The sequence below is a fragment of the Knufia obscura genome, assembly GCF_036327395.1.
Source record: "Knufia obscura strain CCFEE 5817 isolate CBS 148926 chromosome Unknown scaffold_5, whole genome shotgun sequence".
Taxonomy (NCBI): domain Eukaryota; kingdom Fungi; phylum Ascomycota; class Eurotiomycetes; order Chaetothyriales; family Trichomeriaceae; genus Knufia; species Knufia obscura.
This window is the reverse complement of record NW_027042691.1, coordinates 1803516-1817540: the sequence shown is the minus strand read 5'-3', so window position 1 is coordinate 1817540 and position 14025 is coordinate 1803516. Positions and strand designations below refer to the sequence as shown.

Genomic DNA, 14025 nt, shown 5'->3' with positions numbered 1-14025 from the left:
GCCGCGAGTCGGTCCGGCAAAGCATCCTCTATGCTGGCATCCCGTAGCCTGGAAGTGATTCGTCGACCATGCCATTGAGGTACCGCGACGGAGTGATTGTTTTCCAGACAGCACCCATGAGCGGCTCAGAGGACGGCCACACCACCCACCTCACGGAGCCACAGAATCAAACCGTTAAGGACAAGGCGATCTCGATGACGGAAGACGATAGCTCATTGAGCCCCTCGGACTCCCTGCGGCGGCGCAGAGACGTAGAAGATGTCGATGATGAGATAACTCAGTAAGTCAGAACCTACGCTGACCAGTTCCCATCTATTGCTGATAGGCTGTCTTAGCTTCGCGGCCAATACTCCTTGGAAATGCCATGTTGGCCGGAAGAGGAAGGTCTTCTGGCTGTTCTATGACCAAGTCGCAGAGAAATCAAAGCTTCTTCTTAGCATGATGAATGAGAGCAATGTCAATGAGCTCTATCTCGAGGGCTTGCAACCAAACCACTTTGACACCTTCGTGCATTGGGTCTACCATGACAGACTACCGGATAAGGTGCTTGCCTCGAGTATGGACGCCAATGGAAAGATGATCAAGCTCTGGTCACTTGCATGTGCGCTAGGCGCACCCGTTCTTCAAAACCGGTTGATGGACATGTATTATGAACTGTCAGGGCCGGCGGACGAACTCATGCCCAAGCTTGAAGATCTTGTAGCCCTGTACAAACTTGGGCTGCAAAACACGGAACTTGGAGTCATGCTGCTTACAACATTTGTGTGGTACACGGTCCAAAGCCTCGAGAACGGCCTGGGCAAGGACTTTGCTGGGGGTGTGCCATTTGACAAGGAACACGCCGAGGTCTACTTTCAAGTCATGCAGATGACTGGTGGCTACCTTCGGAACCGAAAGAGGATCGATCAGATGCTCAAGAAGAGCTATCATTGGCATGTTCACGCGGAAGACGAACCCTCATGCTACTCCGACAAATGTGTGAAATACCGTGAACGAGCAAAGACGCCAGATAAGGGCGATTCCCGGGAAGCAACTTACGACTCATATCGAGAGTTGACGCCCGTATCTCAACTCTGGTCTTCACCTTGAACCAGAGAAGCTATCCCAGTTTGCAACCTCGGTTACTTATCCTGCGGAAATTCAACGCAGGGCCAGTCGTGGCAGAGGTCGCGATTTCGGCATGTTTCTGACCAACAGAGGAATGCCGCTCCTGTTCAGCCAGAGCTCGTTCCGGCAGCATGACTAAGCAGTGCTTCGGTGGGGGTTGAGCCAGCGTAAGACACTAAAGACGGCTTGATCTTTCGCTGTCCCTTGAGATCCAATGTCGCAACTTCAGATCCACTCCAGGTCGAGGAGCGGATGGCCGAAGCAGAAACGGCCGCAACGGTGCAATCGAAGTCGAATAGCCGGGCTTAGGCATTACCAAGGCTTCAGACTCCGTGGGAAATGGCTGTGGACTAGCCAGGTATTCCTTTGCAAGAAGATGAGTTATTCTCCCGAGTTGGCGGAAGTTGACGTCGCGAAGCAGAGTATTCTCTTCACCTCCTGTGTGACCTCTTCTGGTTGGCCTACGCAAGGGCCATGTTGAACACAATCGATATGAAGACTGACAAGTTTGGCTCTGTCGGCGGCTGCAGAGTATCCAGACCTTCTGACTCGAAGCTCGGTGCGACACATTTCAGGTCAACTCAAAGGCGCGCGCAAGCTTACCTTCTTGCTTCACGCTGACGAGTGTTTCCTCTCCGAAAGCTTTTCTGGGCTCGAGTCATTGTTCATTGGAGGCATGGCTACTGAGCACATCTGGTTGGGGCGATAGCCACTTGGACATCCGCAGGTGTCAGGCTGAGCTGTTATCTTTGTCGGCGCCTTTGACCCTAGTTTCGTGGTCGATGATCATACCAAGTCACGCAAGAGCCAATGCTCGCTTTGGACGCGGCTTCGTGCCACGCTTATCGCGTTGCTGGGATACTCGCGTTGCTCGCTGTGGGTGAAGTATGCACGGTGAGCCTGAAGGATGGTCCTCGTAATCAAGTCGACTGGGATCTGATTCGGGATTGGCTCGGAAAATGGCACGACGCTGAGGCCTGAGGCATGCAATGATTGCCAACAGCTTCAGGTAAACTGCAATCTCAGTCCTACTTCCTCAGTCCCGACCGGGCTATCTTCTGCTGTCGAACACGGTCGTCAATTGCTAGAGTACGGCCTTTCTTCCAAGACACGGTCAAGATGAGTGTTGCGACAAACAAGGTGAACGTTCTGTTCGTTTGCCTAGGAAACATTTGTCTGTGCAAGTCATGACGTTAGACATGCCGCCTGCTCACACTGCGTAGGTCGGTCTACGATGGCAGAAGGCGTCTTTCGCTTCGTTGCGAAGAACAATACGTATATCGGAGAGATCGATTCATGTGGCACTGGCGCGTACCATGAACAAGATCCTCCAGACTACCGAACCATGCAGACTCTTGAGAAGAATGGCATCACTGACTATGATCACGCCGCACGGAAAGTCACCAAGGAGGACTTTGACAACTTCGATTACATGTTTGCTATGGATGCATCGAATCTGAATGACTTGCAGAAGATGCAACGGGCCATCGAGAGAAAGGGGAAGAAGACCAAGGCGCACGTTGTGCTTTTTGGGGAATTCAAGGGCGATGGGGCTGAAGAGGTTGTCGATCCTTACTATGGCGCTGACAATGGGTTTGATGTTGTGTTCGAACAGGTCAAGAAGTTTTCGAGCAATTTTCTGAAGTCACTGGAGGAGGATGCTGCGAAAGGAAAGAGTACGTGCTGAGGCACAGATATGGCAGGCACGAATTGATGATAGCGTATCCGATTGCGATTAGCTCGGCGTTGGAGGCAGGCACGACAGGATATAGCTGTCTTGCAAGTATAAGGCGTTTATCGAAGCGTTTCTTCACCGTTACCCGTATTGCTTGACGAACCAAGGTGAACCTGAGCTTTTGTTCGGGTTCGAGTTCACCATGGTTATCTTCACAAATAACGAATGTGCAGCTGCAGCCAGAGATCTTTTATGCACAATGACATCTCGGGATAATGCGAGCTAAAACCCCGATGATGACATACAATGCTTGCCTCTCTCATGCACTCATCCGAGTCTCCGAACGCGTTCAGCGTGGTGGGCTGTTCGTATTTGGCATTTTCAGCAAAGGTCTTTGAATGGCAGCACTCGGTTATAATTTCATCTGACAACGGTTTCTGAGAGGCCTTCCATATCCGTTCTTGAACATACATGAGTCCATCGGTTTTGCAACGATACCGCCTGCTAACGAACCGGCTCTACCATCGAGCTTCTGACTCGACACTCCCTATACAATACCCGAAGGTCACTCGCGTGCGATTACATTCGAGCTCCAGTCAAGGTATCAGGCAGTCGGCACAGCCACGAAGAACTGTCACTGGCGTATTCGGCCTATCCGGGAACAGAGAAGCGACTTGGTCTCCGTACATAATCCTCTTCGCAGCCGTCACCAGCACTGCTATCCTGGTTGATTTTGTGACTACCGGGCACACCGAAGACACCAAAGTAGGCCAGGAGGACAAATTCGAGAAAGAGCAAGAAGCGCAAGAACCAGTATTAGAGGACGACCGTGTCCCCAACTACGCTGCGATGCCTGTTCCTCAAGGATTTTTAGGCAACCTGACAGCCGAACAAGACCAGAAGCTGAAGGATTTCTGGGCGCTGGTTCTCAAGACTTTTGGCATCAAAGACCCAATAGATAGCACTAGCACCCCCTCGATAGCTGACGCGACCGCACCCGCGACACCTGAACCAGGCTCAGCAAAGAAGAAGGAAAAGCATGGCCTCTTTCATCGCAAGAACAAAGACACGCCTTCGGGTGCCGGCTCACCAGCCTTCAGTGGCTCCGCCGACGCAGACGATAAATACGGACAGACAAAAGAGCTGCAAGAGATCCTTGCCACATCGTCCGCTGCTGACCTCAGAGAAGCATTCTGGTCAATGGTGAAGAAGGACCATCCAGATGCTCTGCTCCTCCGATTTCTCCGAGCCCGCAAATGGGACATTCAGAAAGCTCTTGCCATGATGATTTCAACCATGCACTGGCGCAGGAACGAGATGCATGTCGACGACGATATCATGCGCCGAGGCGAAGGTGGTGCGTTAGAAGACGAGCAGAGCGGCGACGCAAGCACTAAGAAAGAAGGACGTGACTTCTTGGCACAGTTGCGAATGGGAAAGAGCTTCATGCATGGTGTTGACAAGGAAGGCAGACCGATATGTCTTGTTCGAGTTCGCCTACACAAGGGTGGTGAGCAGACGGAGAAGTCGTTAGAGCGGTACACAGTCTACTTGATAGAGTCATGTAGGCTGGCGTTGGAGCCACCTGTTGAAACTGCTGTAAGTTCGACAGTATGGAGAAGAGTACATTTGCTGACACCTTGCAGACCATTGTTTTCGACATGACTAACTTTACTATGGCCAACATGGATTACACACCCGTTAAGTTCATGATCAAGGTCTTCGAGGCCAATTACCCGGAATCTCTTGGCTCGGTACTGGTTCACAAAGCACCCTGGGTTTTTCAAGGCATCTGGAAGATCATCAAAGGATGGCTTGACCCAGTCGTCGCGGCAAAAGTACATTTCACAAATGGCGTGGACGACTTACAAGATTTTATACCAAAGTCTCATATCATCAAAGAGCTTGGTGGAGAGGAAGCTTTCGACTACAAATACGTTGAGCCACGTCCAGGCGAGAATGATGCTCACAAAGAAGAGGCGCCGAAGAGGGAACTTGCAGAAGTCAGAAAACAGGAAGTGGCTAAGTACGAGCAAAAGACATTCGAGTGGATACACGGTCAGGACACGAGGGGGCAACGAGACGAGTTAGCACAAAAGCTGAGGGATAATTATTGGAAGCTAGACCCTTACATCAGGGCGCGCTCGCTGTATGATAGAACGGGCATGATCGGAAGAGATGGAAAGCTGAACTTTTACCCGAGTTTATCAGAACAGCAGGGAATATTGCCAGCATCGAATGGGGTACCGCCTGGGCGGGATGCTAGTGCGGACGATGTAGATTGAGTGCCGAAAAGCGTATAGAAGATTGCGTTTGAGACTCCGGTGTACAGATATTCTTAGTTGAAAAACTACGACTTCGATTAATGTCCACCCATCGAAGATTGCGACTTATGTTTCCAAGAAGCCAGCAGCCGAGAAGAGGTAGTATGGCGATGAGCTTCCGCTACGGTGAAGCATTGACGCCCAGACAGCCTCCAACTTGAAGTTGGACCCCGAACCAATCACGCAATCGCCTTCCCAGCCACTGCGCCAGGAAATTTTGTTCGAGGTCCACCAGATTGCAAGCCAGCAAGCATTTCCGGCACATGTAAGGCGTGCGAATGATCACCGGGAGGACTTGTACTGAACTTCTCTCGTCTACGTGTTTCGAGCATACTGAAGCATGAGGTAACGCTCTAACATCGAATTTCAGAACTGAAGGTAAGCTGAGCTGAGGTGGAGCTAAGTAGCGGAAGCCATGGCAGACACAGATATTCAGATGCTTGAGGCGGAAAATGCAAGTTGGAAGCAAACGGGCAAAGACTTGGGATCTGGAGCTGCGGGTGGTATCGCGCAGGTGTTGCTAGGTGAGTTTAACCTACGACTGTCATTATGAGGCCCTCCCAGCTGGCAAGGAAAAGGCACCTGCATTCAAGCTGGAAGCACGTACCACGTGTTATGTGCTTGGTCGGATCGCAGCGCATGGCAGGTCTGTTCTCGGCTCTGGGCTTCATTGCTGAAGCGGAAGCCATCTTGTGGCCGGGATACCAGAAAAGAGAACCTATGCTAACATCCACTCCCAGGCCAACCATTCGGTAAGTCCTAACACTCACAGCACACAACCACCATACTCACCCCCACCCGTAGACATCGTCAAAGTCCGCCTCCAAACAACAAACACCCACCCAACCGCCCTCGCCACCGCAACCTCCATCCTCCGCAACGAAGGCCTCCCCGCCTTCTACAAAGGCACTCTCACCCCCCTAATCGGCATAGGCGCCTGCGTCAGTGTTCAATTCGGCGGCTTCCACTATGCGCGCCGCGCGTTCGAAGAACGCAATCTGAAATCTCGGCAGAACAAAGTTGCAACGCTGAGTTACGGACAATACTACGCTGCGGGTGCGTTCGCTGGTATCACGAACACAGTGTTGAGCAGTCCGATTGAGCATGTGAGGATCAGATTGCAAACACAGCCGCATGGGGCGGCGAGACTCTACAGTGGGCCGCTCGATTGTGTAAGGAAATTGAGTGCGCATGAGGGTGTGTTACGGGGGTTGTACCGTGGAACGGCGGTGACGTTTCTTCGTGAGGCACAGGCTTATGGTGTTTGGTTCTTGACGTTCGAGTATCTGATGAACGCTGATGCGGCGCGGAACAAGGTCGCAAGATCTGAGATCTCGACCCCGAAGATCGCGCTGTACGGTGGATTAGCGGGTGAGATGTTGTGGATAAGTAGTTATCCGTTTGATGTTGTTAAATCGAAGATGCAGACTGATGGGTTTGGGGCTGGTCAGAGGTATAAGAGTATGAGGGATGCTTTTGCGCAGACTTGGGCGACAGAAGGCATGAGAGGGTTTTGGAGGGGAGTTGGGCCGACGTTGGTAAGGGCTATGCCTGTCAGTGCGGGAACTTTTGCTGTGTGAGTATCATGGGTGTGTTCCTTGAAGTTTAACTGCTAATTATGTAGGGCTGAGTTGACGATGAGAGCGATGAGCTAGATGTGGAATTTCGTGAAACAGAGTATGAAGACAATGCACGGATAGGCGTTCGGATATGGCAGTGTTGCTCGAACGGTTAGCAGCCTGTTTCGAAGATGTACTGATTCTGGGATACAAGGCGGCTTGCGTGTCAATAGAGCAATCCCGATGCAATATCTTCAGAAGGCAATGCTTTTAACTTTTTTTGATTTGTTCTGTGGCATGTACCACCTATCCGTGGCGAAAAGTGATCGCTTGCAATCTCAAGTTTCAAACAGTCAAGGGAATATATACAGTCATAGCATTGTCGACGGAACGCTCATCTCAAGCACCTTCCACTCAGAAACTAGGACGTGTTATCTGTATGGCGCATCTGCCCTCGCCACGGCTGCTATCTCAGGCTCCCACTTGTCACCATTGGAAAGCAGCTTCTCCTTGTTGTACAACAGCTCTTCTCTCGTCTCCATAGCGTACTCTGCGTTTGGTGTCTCAACAATAGCATCGACTGGGCAACTCTCCTGGCACAGACCGCAGTAGATGCACTTCGTCATGTCAATGTCGTATCTCGTCGTCCTTCTGGCACCATCTTCTCGCTCTTCGGATTCGATTGTGATGGCTGATGCTGGACAAACAGCTTCGCAAAGCTTGCAGGCGATACATCTTTCCTCGCCGGATGGATATCTTCGTAGGGCATGTTCGCCACGGAACCTAGGCGATATTGGACCTTTCTCGAAGGGGTAGAAGATTGTGTATCTGAGGAAGGTGTCAGCATAGCTGTGGCGACCATAGTCCTGGTCTACTTACGGTGGTCTGAAGAACTGTTCCAACACGACATACATGCCCCGGAACATCTCTGTAAGAAGGAAGTAGTTGCTGGCCTTGTTCAGCGAACTTTCTCCCTCATCGAAGCGCTTCGGTCTCGGCAGTCTGTAGCCCTTTGGCGGTGGTCCGGCTGGCAGAGCATTTCTCGTGGCGGACGTGTGAAATTGTGAGGTGGCGCGAAGGATCTTGGACTGTTGTGATGGTTGGACTTGTCGCAGCAGCGCGGCTGCCGTTTGTGGTCGTGCGACCAGTCGAGAAGCTGGTACGAGCGACGACGCCATCGTGTGAGTGTATTGTAGGTCGAGAAGTGAAACGTGGCAAGGCAGTAAAGAGATGAGTAGGCGGGTGCAATATGAGGTCAATTGAGGAAAGGACGCTCCAATGTTCACTAATGGCAACTCCGGCGAACTTGATTGGCAGCCGCGCCTGCGCTAAGGAAAAGCGCAAGCTTGCCCCGAGCCATGAGCTCGACTTGTGATCTCAACTCAGACTCAAGGGTGCAATATTGTCCATTTCCATCCGCGCCATCTCTCATTCTCGATACTGTGCAGCATTTCTGTCCCTTCCCTCCTCACACAGCAATCATGTTCCGAACCGCTGCTGTCAGAGCGCTGCGCGTCGCCGCCCGACCACAGTTTGCACAACAGTTCAACCTCGCTAGACCACAAGTCGCTGCTTCATTACTACAGAACTCCCGAGCCGGCCCATCGTTCGCAATCCCAAGCATAAGATTCTACTCTGCCCCGGCTGGTTTGTCAAGGGAGGAAGTGCAGGGCAGAATCATGGATTTGTTGAAGAACTTCGACAAGGTACGTCACAGGAGGAATTGCGCACGGAAGCGGCAATGCTAACGGTTGACTAGGTTCAAGATGCATCAAAGGTTTGCTGGCACCCGGATGCGACGCGAGACTCATATCTGACATGGTGATAGATTTCTGGCCAAGCACATTTCTCAAACGACCTCGGACTGGACTCACTTGATACTGTCGAGGTTGTGATGGCTATTGAGGAGGAATTCAGCATTGAGATCCCGGACAAGGAGGCGGATGCTCTTCACAGCGGTATGTTAAGAAGGAATGAGGGCACAGCAATATCTGACAGTTGCAGTTGAACAAGCAGTAACCTACATCTGCGCCCAACCCGATGCTCACTAAACAGCTTTTCCCGATGACATTAGCAGGCGGAGGCATGGTCAAAATCTTCGGCTAGAGATCCCTCTCATGTACATTTCGCACGAGGTTCGGGCGTTCAACGTCAGGGGTGTACTATATACCAATGACAAGATAAAGCTGTCCACAATACCTCCTCCCATCTGAGCTGCATGACTCGCCGGCTGCGAATGTGGCCAAACGGAAGCATCTGACTAAGTTCCAGGACCCTGAGGATGGCTGGTTACGAAAAGAAGTCAGACGGCGTCGAAGACATTGACTACGTGAATTGAGAGTTGTGGCTGGTGGTCAGAGCAGGATCATGAAATGAATACATCTTGCGCCAGCATCAATGCTATATTACAGGCTCACCGTGCGCTTTTCCAGTCGAGCTATCCCGGGCCCATGCGACATGAACTAGGCACCAGTGTTCTTGAGCTTAATCCTGATCGTGGTGCACCAGCACGATAACTCTAGGTTGGAGCAACCACACCGGTTGACTAGAACAGTTACGGCTACAAGTTGTTCACGTTCTTGCGGGTCTGTGGCTCGTGATCCTGAAATCAACGCCCAATAAACTCGTCCTCAGTTTACTTCCTCTACGCCCAACACAGCACAATACCAATACCATAGCTGGCCATAAAACGTGTCTCAACAGTTACAAATAGACGGCTCCATGATGCAAGACGTATCGCAACCGACTCGGATTGACGCACGGAACGAGCTCACTGTACTTGTTCCCCCGCCTCATGTTACGGAAGTAGCTAAGATTCCCTCGAGGTATTTATGGTAGGAGTCCTCGTCTGAGTCTAGCTGTTATCAGCCTGAATCTCTTCTGCTATTGCGGTCCGTGCGTCGACGTCCTCCAAGTCTCGTGACACAGAATCCTGCATCCGTGGTCCCTTGCATATTTTGCTTGGCCTTCCCATCAGCCGCAACGAATTTCACCCTCTTGACCTTCACTTATCGAATCGACAAAAGAGCGTGCAGCTGTTCTATTCTCACAACATGCCGGCGCAAACATTCCGTCTCTGGCTTGCCTTCGTTGCCATCTTGTCAACTCTGAAATCGGTGCTCGGTGTCCTCGAGTCATTCGACCCTTCCAGTTTGGACGCACCTTCCCACCACCAACAACAGCTTCCAATCCAAACGTTAGTCCATTTGAAGATGTCAGGGATTGAGCTGATTGTTCCAGAGACTACCATCTTATCTGTGTTGGGCCCGACTTCAACAAATCCATGGGCTCATGCTCCTTTGGCATTGACTGGTGCAAAGAGCAATGCAGCTGCACAAATGAGGCCAATGTCACATGTCCCGATATGTGCCACCTGGGCACGAATTTCACAACTCACAAGTGTGCGTTCTGGTGGAGGGGTGGTGACTGTCGGTGTCTACCATCTTAGGCCACTGTGTCTTTGGAGAACCTTGACCACGTGGACAAGGCACATCAGTACGACCTTGGCAGGCCAAGCACCTTCTCACCGATGTAATTGCATATCATCTCCCGCGAGACTGGCGCAATGCGAGGTATCATACTCTCTCTGAGGTACCTTTCCACATGATACTCCTTCGCATATCCCATACCACCATGGACCATCACAGCTCTTTCGCAAGCCCGAAACGCAGCTTCAGCGGCCAGGTACTTCGCCGCGTTGGCGTACTCCCCACTCTCATGCCCATCATCATACAGCTTCGCCGCAAGGTAAACCACCAACCTCGCACTCTCAAGCTGCATCCAGCTATCCGCAAGCGGATGCTGAATCGCCTGATTCTGCCCAATCTTCCTCCCAAACACAGTCCTCTCCCCAGCATACATCGCCGCCCTCCTCAACGCCGCATACCCAATCCCCAACGCCTCCGCCGCAATAAGCACCCTCTCCGCATTCATCCCATGCATAATCATCTTAAACCCATTTCCTTCTTCGCCAATCAAATCCTCCTTCGGCACCCTCCACCCATCAAAGAAAAGCATATTACTATCCACCGCCGCCCTCCCCATCTTCTCAATCTCCCTCACTTCAACCACATCCCTCTTAAGATCCGTATAGAACAGACTCAACCCATGACTCGCCTTCTTAACCTCCTCAAGCGGCGTAGTCCGCACAAGTATCAATATCTTCTCCGCCACCTGCGCAGTACTAATCCAGATCTTCCTTCCACTCAACTCGTAATCTCCACTTCCATCCTCACACCTCACAGCCCGACTCTGCAGCTTCAACGTATCCAACCCCGTATTCGGCTCCGTCACCCCAAAACAAGCCCTTTCCCTCCCCGCAATAAGCGGCGTCAACATCCGTTCCTTCTGCTCGTCCGTCCCAAACTTCCGCACCGGCTCAAGACCAAAAATATTCATGTGCACTGCACTCGCACCCGCGTATGCAGCTCCACTCTCCGCGATCGTCTGCAGCATGATACTCGCCTCAGCGATACCCATATCACTCCCGCCGTAGGCCTCAGGCATACATATCCCCAGGAACCCCGCGTCGGCAACAGCGCGGTGGAACTCAACGGGGAAGCGGTGTTCCTTGTCCGCACGGAGCCAGTACTCATCTCCGAATTGGGCGCAGACTTTTGAGATCGCGGTGCGGATCTCGAGTTGGGAGGGGGTTAGGTCGGGGAAGTGGTTGTGGAGGTATTCGGTTGCGAAACCTGTTGTTAGGGTTCTGTTGTGCTGGAGGTTGAGTTGGGGCGTGATTGATTTTGTTGTGTGATGCCATGGTGTGGTTAGGTGTCGAGACGAGAAGAGAGGGCGTGTTGCTGTTCGCCAGCATTGGCGAAGCAAGACTGATGTGGGTTTTGCCATGGTGAATCTGGAAGACCAGGTGTTAGAGCTAGGCTACTGAGGTGAATTCTGTAGCGATGGGTGATACGTCGGCTAGCTCATGGTTGTACGGTGTAGCTTTTATGTGCATCAGGGTCTGTGGTTATAAGTTCCCTACAGAAGTTGCCGTCCCTTGCCTGAATCCTCCACAAAGCAACTCAGAGCAGATTGCGGGATGTGCTGCATGCCAACTTACATATTGAATGCATGTTGGAGAAGCTCGCTGCTACGATGATGGTGTCGTCGATGAGATGGTTGACCTCGGCTCTCCGAGATTGATGCCTGAGAGCCTGAAGTTGCTTCGTCGGTATTGTGGAAGACGTTTCAGGATAACAACAATTGCTGCCTTGCAGGGCAAATCAGCCAGTGGAAGTCGAAGATCAGGGTTTGCAGGCCGGTGTTTGAGTGGTAGGTCAACAACATGATATAAGGACGGCGCCAGTGGGCCTTTTGTAGCGACCTCGAAGCGCAGCAGCTTTCGAGTCAGATGATTAGACCACTCGGGTCCTCATGAATGGCGATGTAGCACCTAGAACAGCCATCTCAGGCTTCGGAAAATGGTTCATAAGCCATCATGGGCTCACTCGATTCATTTATGTGTTGAATTCAGGCTCTTGCCTGTCGAGCTCTATTTCATACCACCAGTGCCCTCTCCTGCAGCCTGGTTCCGGATGTTATCCCTTACACTGTCATCACCACCATAAGCCTCAGCTTGTCTCTTGCTCACATCCTCTGGTCCCTCGCCTGGGGCTCCTTGATCGAAGTCACCAGCCTTCGTCATGCGGCCAGTGCCCTTCTGAATGTCACCACCCTCTGACGGCGGGATATCTCTGTTGTTGCCGGCTCCGCTGACGTGGCTGCCATAGTCGGCCGTTGCACCATGTTGGGAGAACTTGGATTCGACGGATTGATCGATTCCTGACTCGTCGGCTGGAGGACTCGTTAGTGGCTGTAACACGAAATACCGAAAGGTTCGTGGAGAGAAAGGTGTAAGACATACTTGAAGTAGAGCCGCCTTTTGTGTCTTTGCCTCCAAATCCTGTACCTTCTTGTCGGCCAGCCTTCAGTCTGTCACTGTTGAGGTCTTGTTCGGCCTTAGCAGCGATGTCAAGGAGATCCTGTTGGTTCGACATGTTGTTTGAGGTGTTTGATTGATCTGGATTTCGAACGATCTGCTTAGTTTTATGGTGAGGTGCGAGAGCGGGAGTTTATGGTAGAATACTGTATGCAGGTGAGTTGTGGTGGGCTGCTCAAATATTGCTTTTGAGGTCCCCAAGAAGGATCTGGTACCTTGCATAGTATGATGTCATTCATCCTTGCGCTTGCACAACGTCATGAAGGGGCATCACTCAACTGGTGGGGTAGATAGAACTAATGTGCTGGTGAGCCTCAGATTTGCTTGCTGCTGCTTTGGGCACCAACAGCGACCGAGTCATGTCCGATAGCTGAGAACATTTGGCACACTACTGCTGCGAAGAGCTTAGGTGTTATGAATCGCAGAGCACTGCGTTCTGCATCAAGTTCACTGGCAATTGCTTTGGATTATCTAAGAATCACCACCTTCACGTATCCAGCCTTGGAACTCTTTGTCCAGATGTTTTCGCATATGGTCCCAGTCTGAGCCGATGTTCTTGCCGCACCTCCAGCATTCAAAATCATCCTTCATCAGGTTTGCGTTCTGATAGTTGACCTCGCGCCGCGGGTCATCCAGTGCTAATGGATAGAGCTTCAATGGTACCAAGAAAGGTGTGTTAAAGGCCTGATAATGCCGCGACCCATACGGATGCCATGAAACCATGTCTCGTGAGATAACATGGACATGGAGTTCGTGCTGTGAAGGATGAGCGTGAATACCTATCTGGAAGTCCTTGGCGAACGTCCGCTTCTCAACGACTGACTCGGCTCGTTTTTGGTCCATACCGCTTGCCTGAAGAGCGTCGAATACTTTCTCTTTCAGCATCGGTATAGCAATCTTCAAAGCTTCCTCCGCCTGCGCTCTCATCATAACAAGGAAGTCTGGATCCTCGAATGCATCGTGTGGATGAAGGTCCCGGTGAGGTTGCCACTTGGGCAGAACCAGAAGATGAACTTGACCTTTCGGATATTTGTCTTGTATCGTAACTGCGTCTGGCGTATCTCGGACAACTCTGTCCGGGTGCTTTGCAGGTTCGAGGATGTATGGAAGAAGATTCCGAGCCTTGCTATCGATATCGTGCTTGGTCGGCCAGTCCGGTCGCGTCAATGCGCTACCCTTGTAAGGATGAGACTCGGCCTTTGCGACCGGGCCGCCATTCACATTCATCTTGTAACGGCCGTGATGGTTGAATAGAAGGCGCTTTAGAACTTGATTGTTGCGGCCTGCCACAGGCGCCACCAGAGGCAGTTTGAGAAGAGGCGTTGTGCTAAAGCCTACACAGGCGCAATTTATGTAGATCGAAGTCGTGTGCAGAGAATTGTGATTAGCCGCTACCGCGCAGTAGACTCCAATGTCTTC

General features: G+C 51.6%; 7 protein-coding genes across 7 annotated transcripts; 3 read left to right on the top strand and 4 right to left on the bottom strand.

Annotated features, from left to right (window-relative positions):
- Positions 1-116: 116 nt before the first annotated feature.
- On the top strand, positions 117-1089 carry PMZ80_005459 (uncharacterized protein; the record flags this gene model as incomplete). The annotated part of the gene is made up of 2 exons (XM_064873879.1): positions 117-280; positions 336-1089. 2 exons carry the CDS (start codon positions 117-119, stop codon positions 1087-1089), a joined length of 918 nt encoding a protein of 305 aa, XP_064730983.1.
- A 1252-nt stretch (positions 1090-2341) lies between these two features.
- On the top strand, positions 2342-5067 carry CSR1_3 (phosphatidylinositol transfer protein csr1; the record flags this gene model as incomplete). Its single annotated transcript, XM_064873878.1, has 3 exons — positions 2342-2783; positions 3312-4381; positions 4429-5067. The coding sequence occupies 3 exons, from the start codon at positions 2342-2344 to the stop codon at positions 5065-5067; spliced, it is 2151 nt and encodes a 716-aa protein (XP_064730982.1).
- A 454-nt stretch (positions 5068-5521) lies between these two features.
- YMC1 (carrier protein ymc1) lies at positions 5522-6686 on the top strand (the record flags this gene model as incomplete). The annotated part of the gene is made up of 3 exons (XM_064873877.1): positions 5522-5630; positions 5847-5858; positions 5911-6686. 3 exons carry the CDS (start codon positions 5522-5524, stop codon positions 6684-6686), a joined length of 897 nt encoding a protein of 298 aa, XP_064730981.1.
- Positions 6687-7096: 410 nt separating this feature from the next.
- NdufS8 (ndufs8, ubiquinone oxidoreductase 23 kd subunit) lies at positions 7097-7843 on the bottom strand (the record flags this gene model as incomplete). Its single annotated transcript, XM_064873876.1, has 2 exons — positions 7097-7493; positions 7545-7843. The coding sequence occupies 2 exons, from the start codon at positions 7841-7843 to the stop codon at positions 7097-7099; spliced, it is 696 nt and encodes a 231-aa protein (XP_064730980.1).
- Positions 7844-10157: 2314 nt separating this feature from the next.
- PMZ80_005455 (uncharacterized protein) lies at positions 10158-11513 on the bottom strand (the record flags this gene model as incomplete). Its single annotated transcript, XM_064873875.1, has 1 exon — positions 10158-11513. The coding sequence occupies one exon, from the start codon at positions 11511-11513 to the stop codon at positions 10158-10160; it is 1356 nt and encodes a 451-aa protein (XP_064730979.1).
- A 646-nt stretch (positions 11514-12159) lies between these two features.
- PMZ80_005454 (uncharacterized protein) lies at positions 12160-12664 on the bottom strand (the record flags this gene model as incomplete). The annotated part of the gene is made up of 2 exons (XM_064873874.1): positions 12160-12461; positions 12532-12664. 2 exons carry the CDS (start codon positions 12662-12664, stop codon positions 12160-12162), a joined length of 435 nt encoding a protein of 144 aa, XP_064730978.1.
- A 413-nt stretch (positions 12665-13077) lies between these two features.
- HNT3_2 (aprataxin-like protein) lies at positions 13078-13833 on the bottom strand (the record flags this gene model as incomplete). The annotated part of the gene is made up of 1 exon (XM_064873873.1): positions 13078-13833. The coding sequence occupies one exon, from the start codon at positions 13831-13833 to the stop codon at positions 13078-13080; it is 756 nt and encodes a 251-aa protein (XP_064730977.1).
- Positions 13834-14025: the final 192 nt, after the last annotated feature.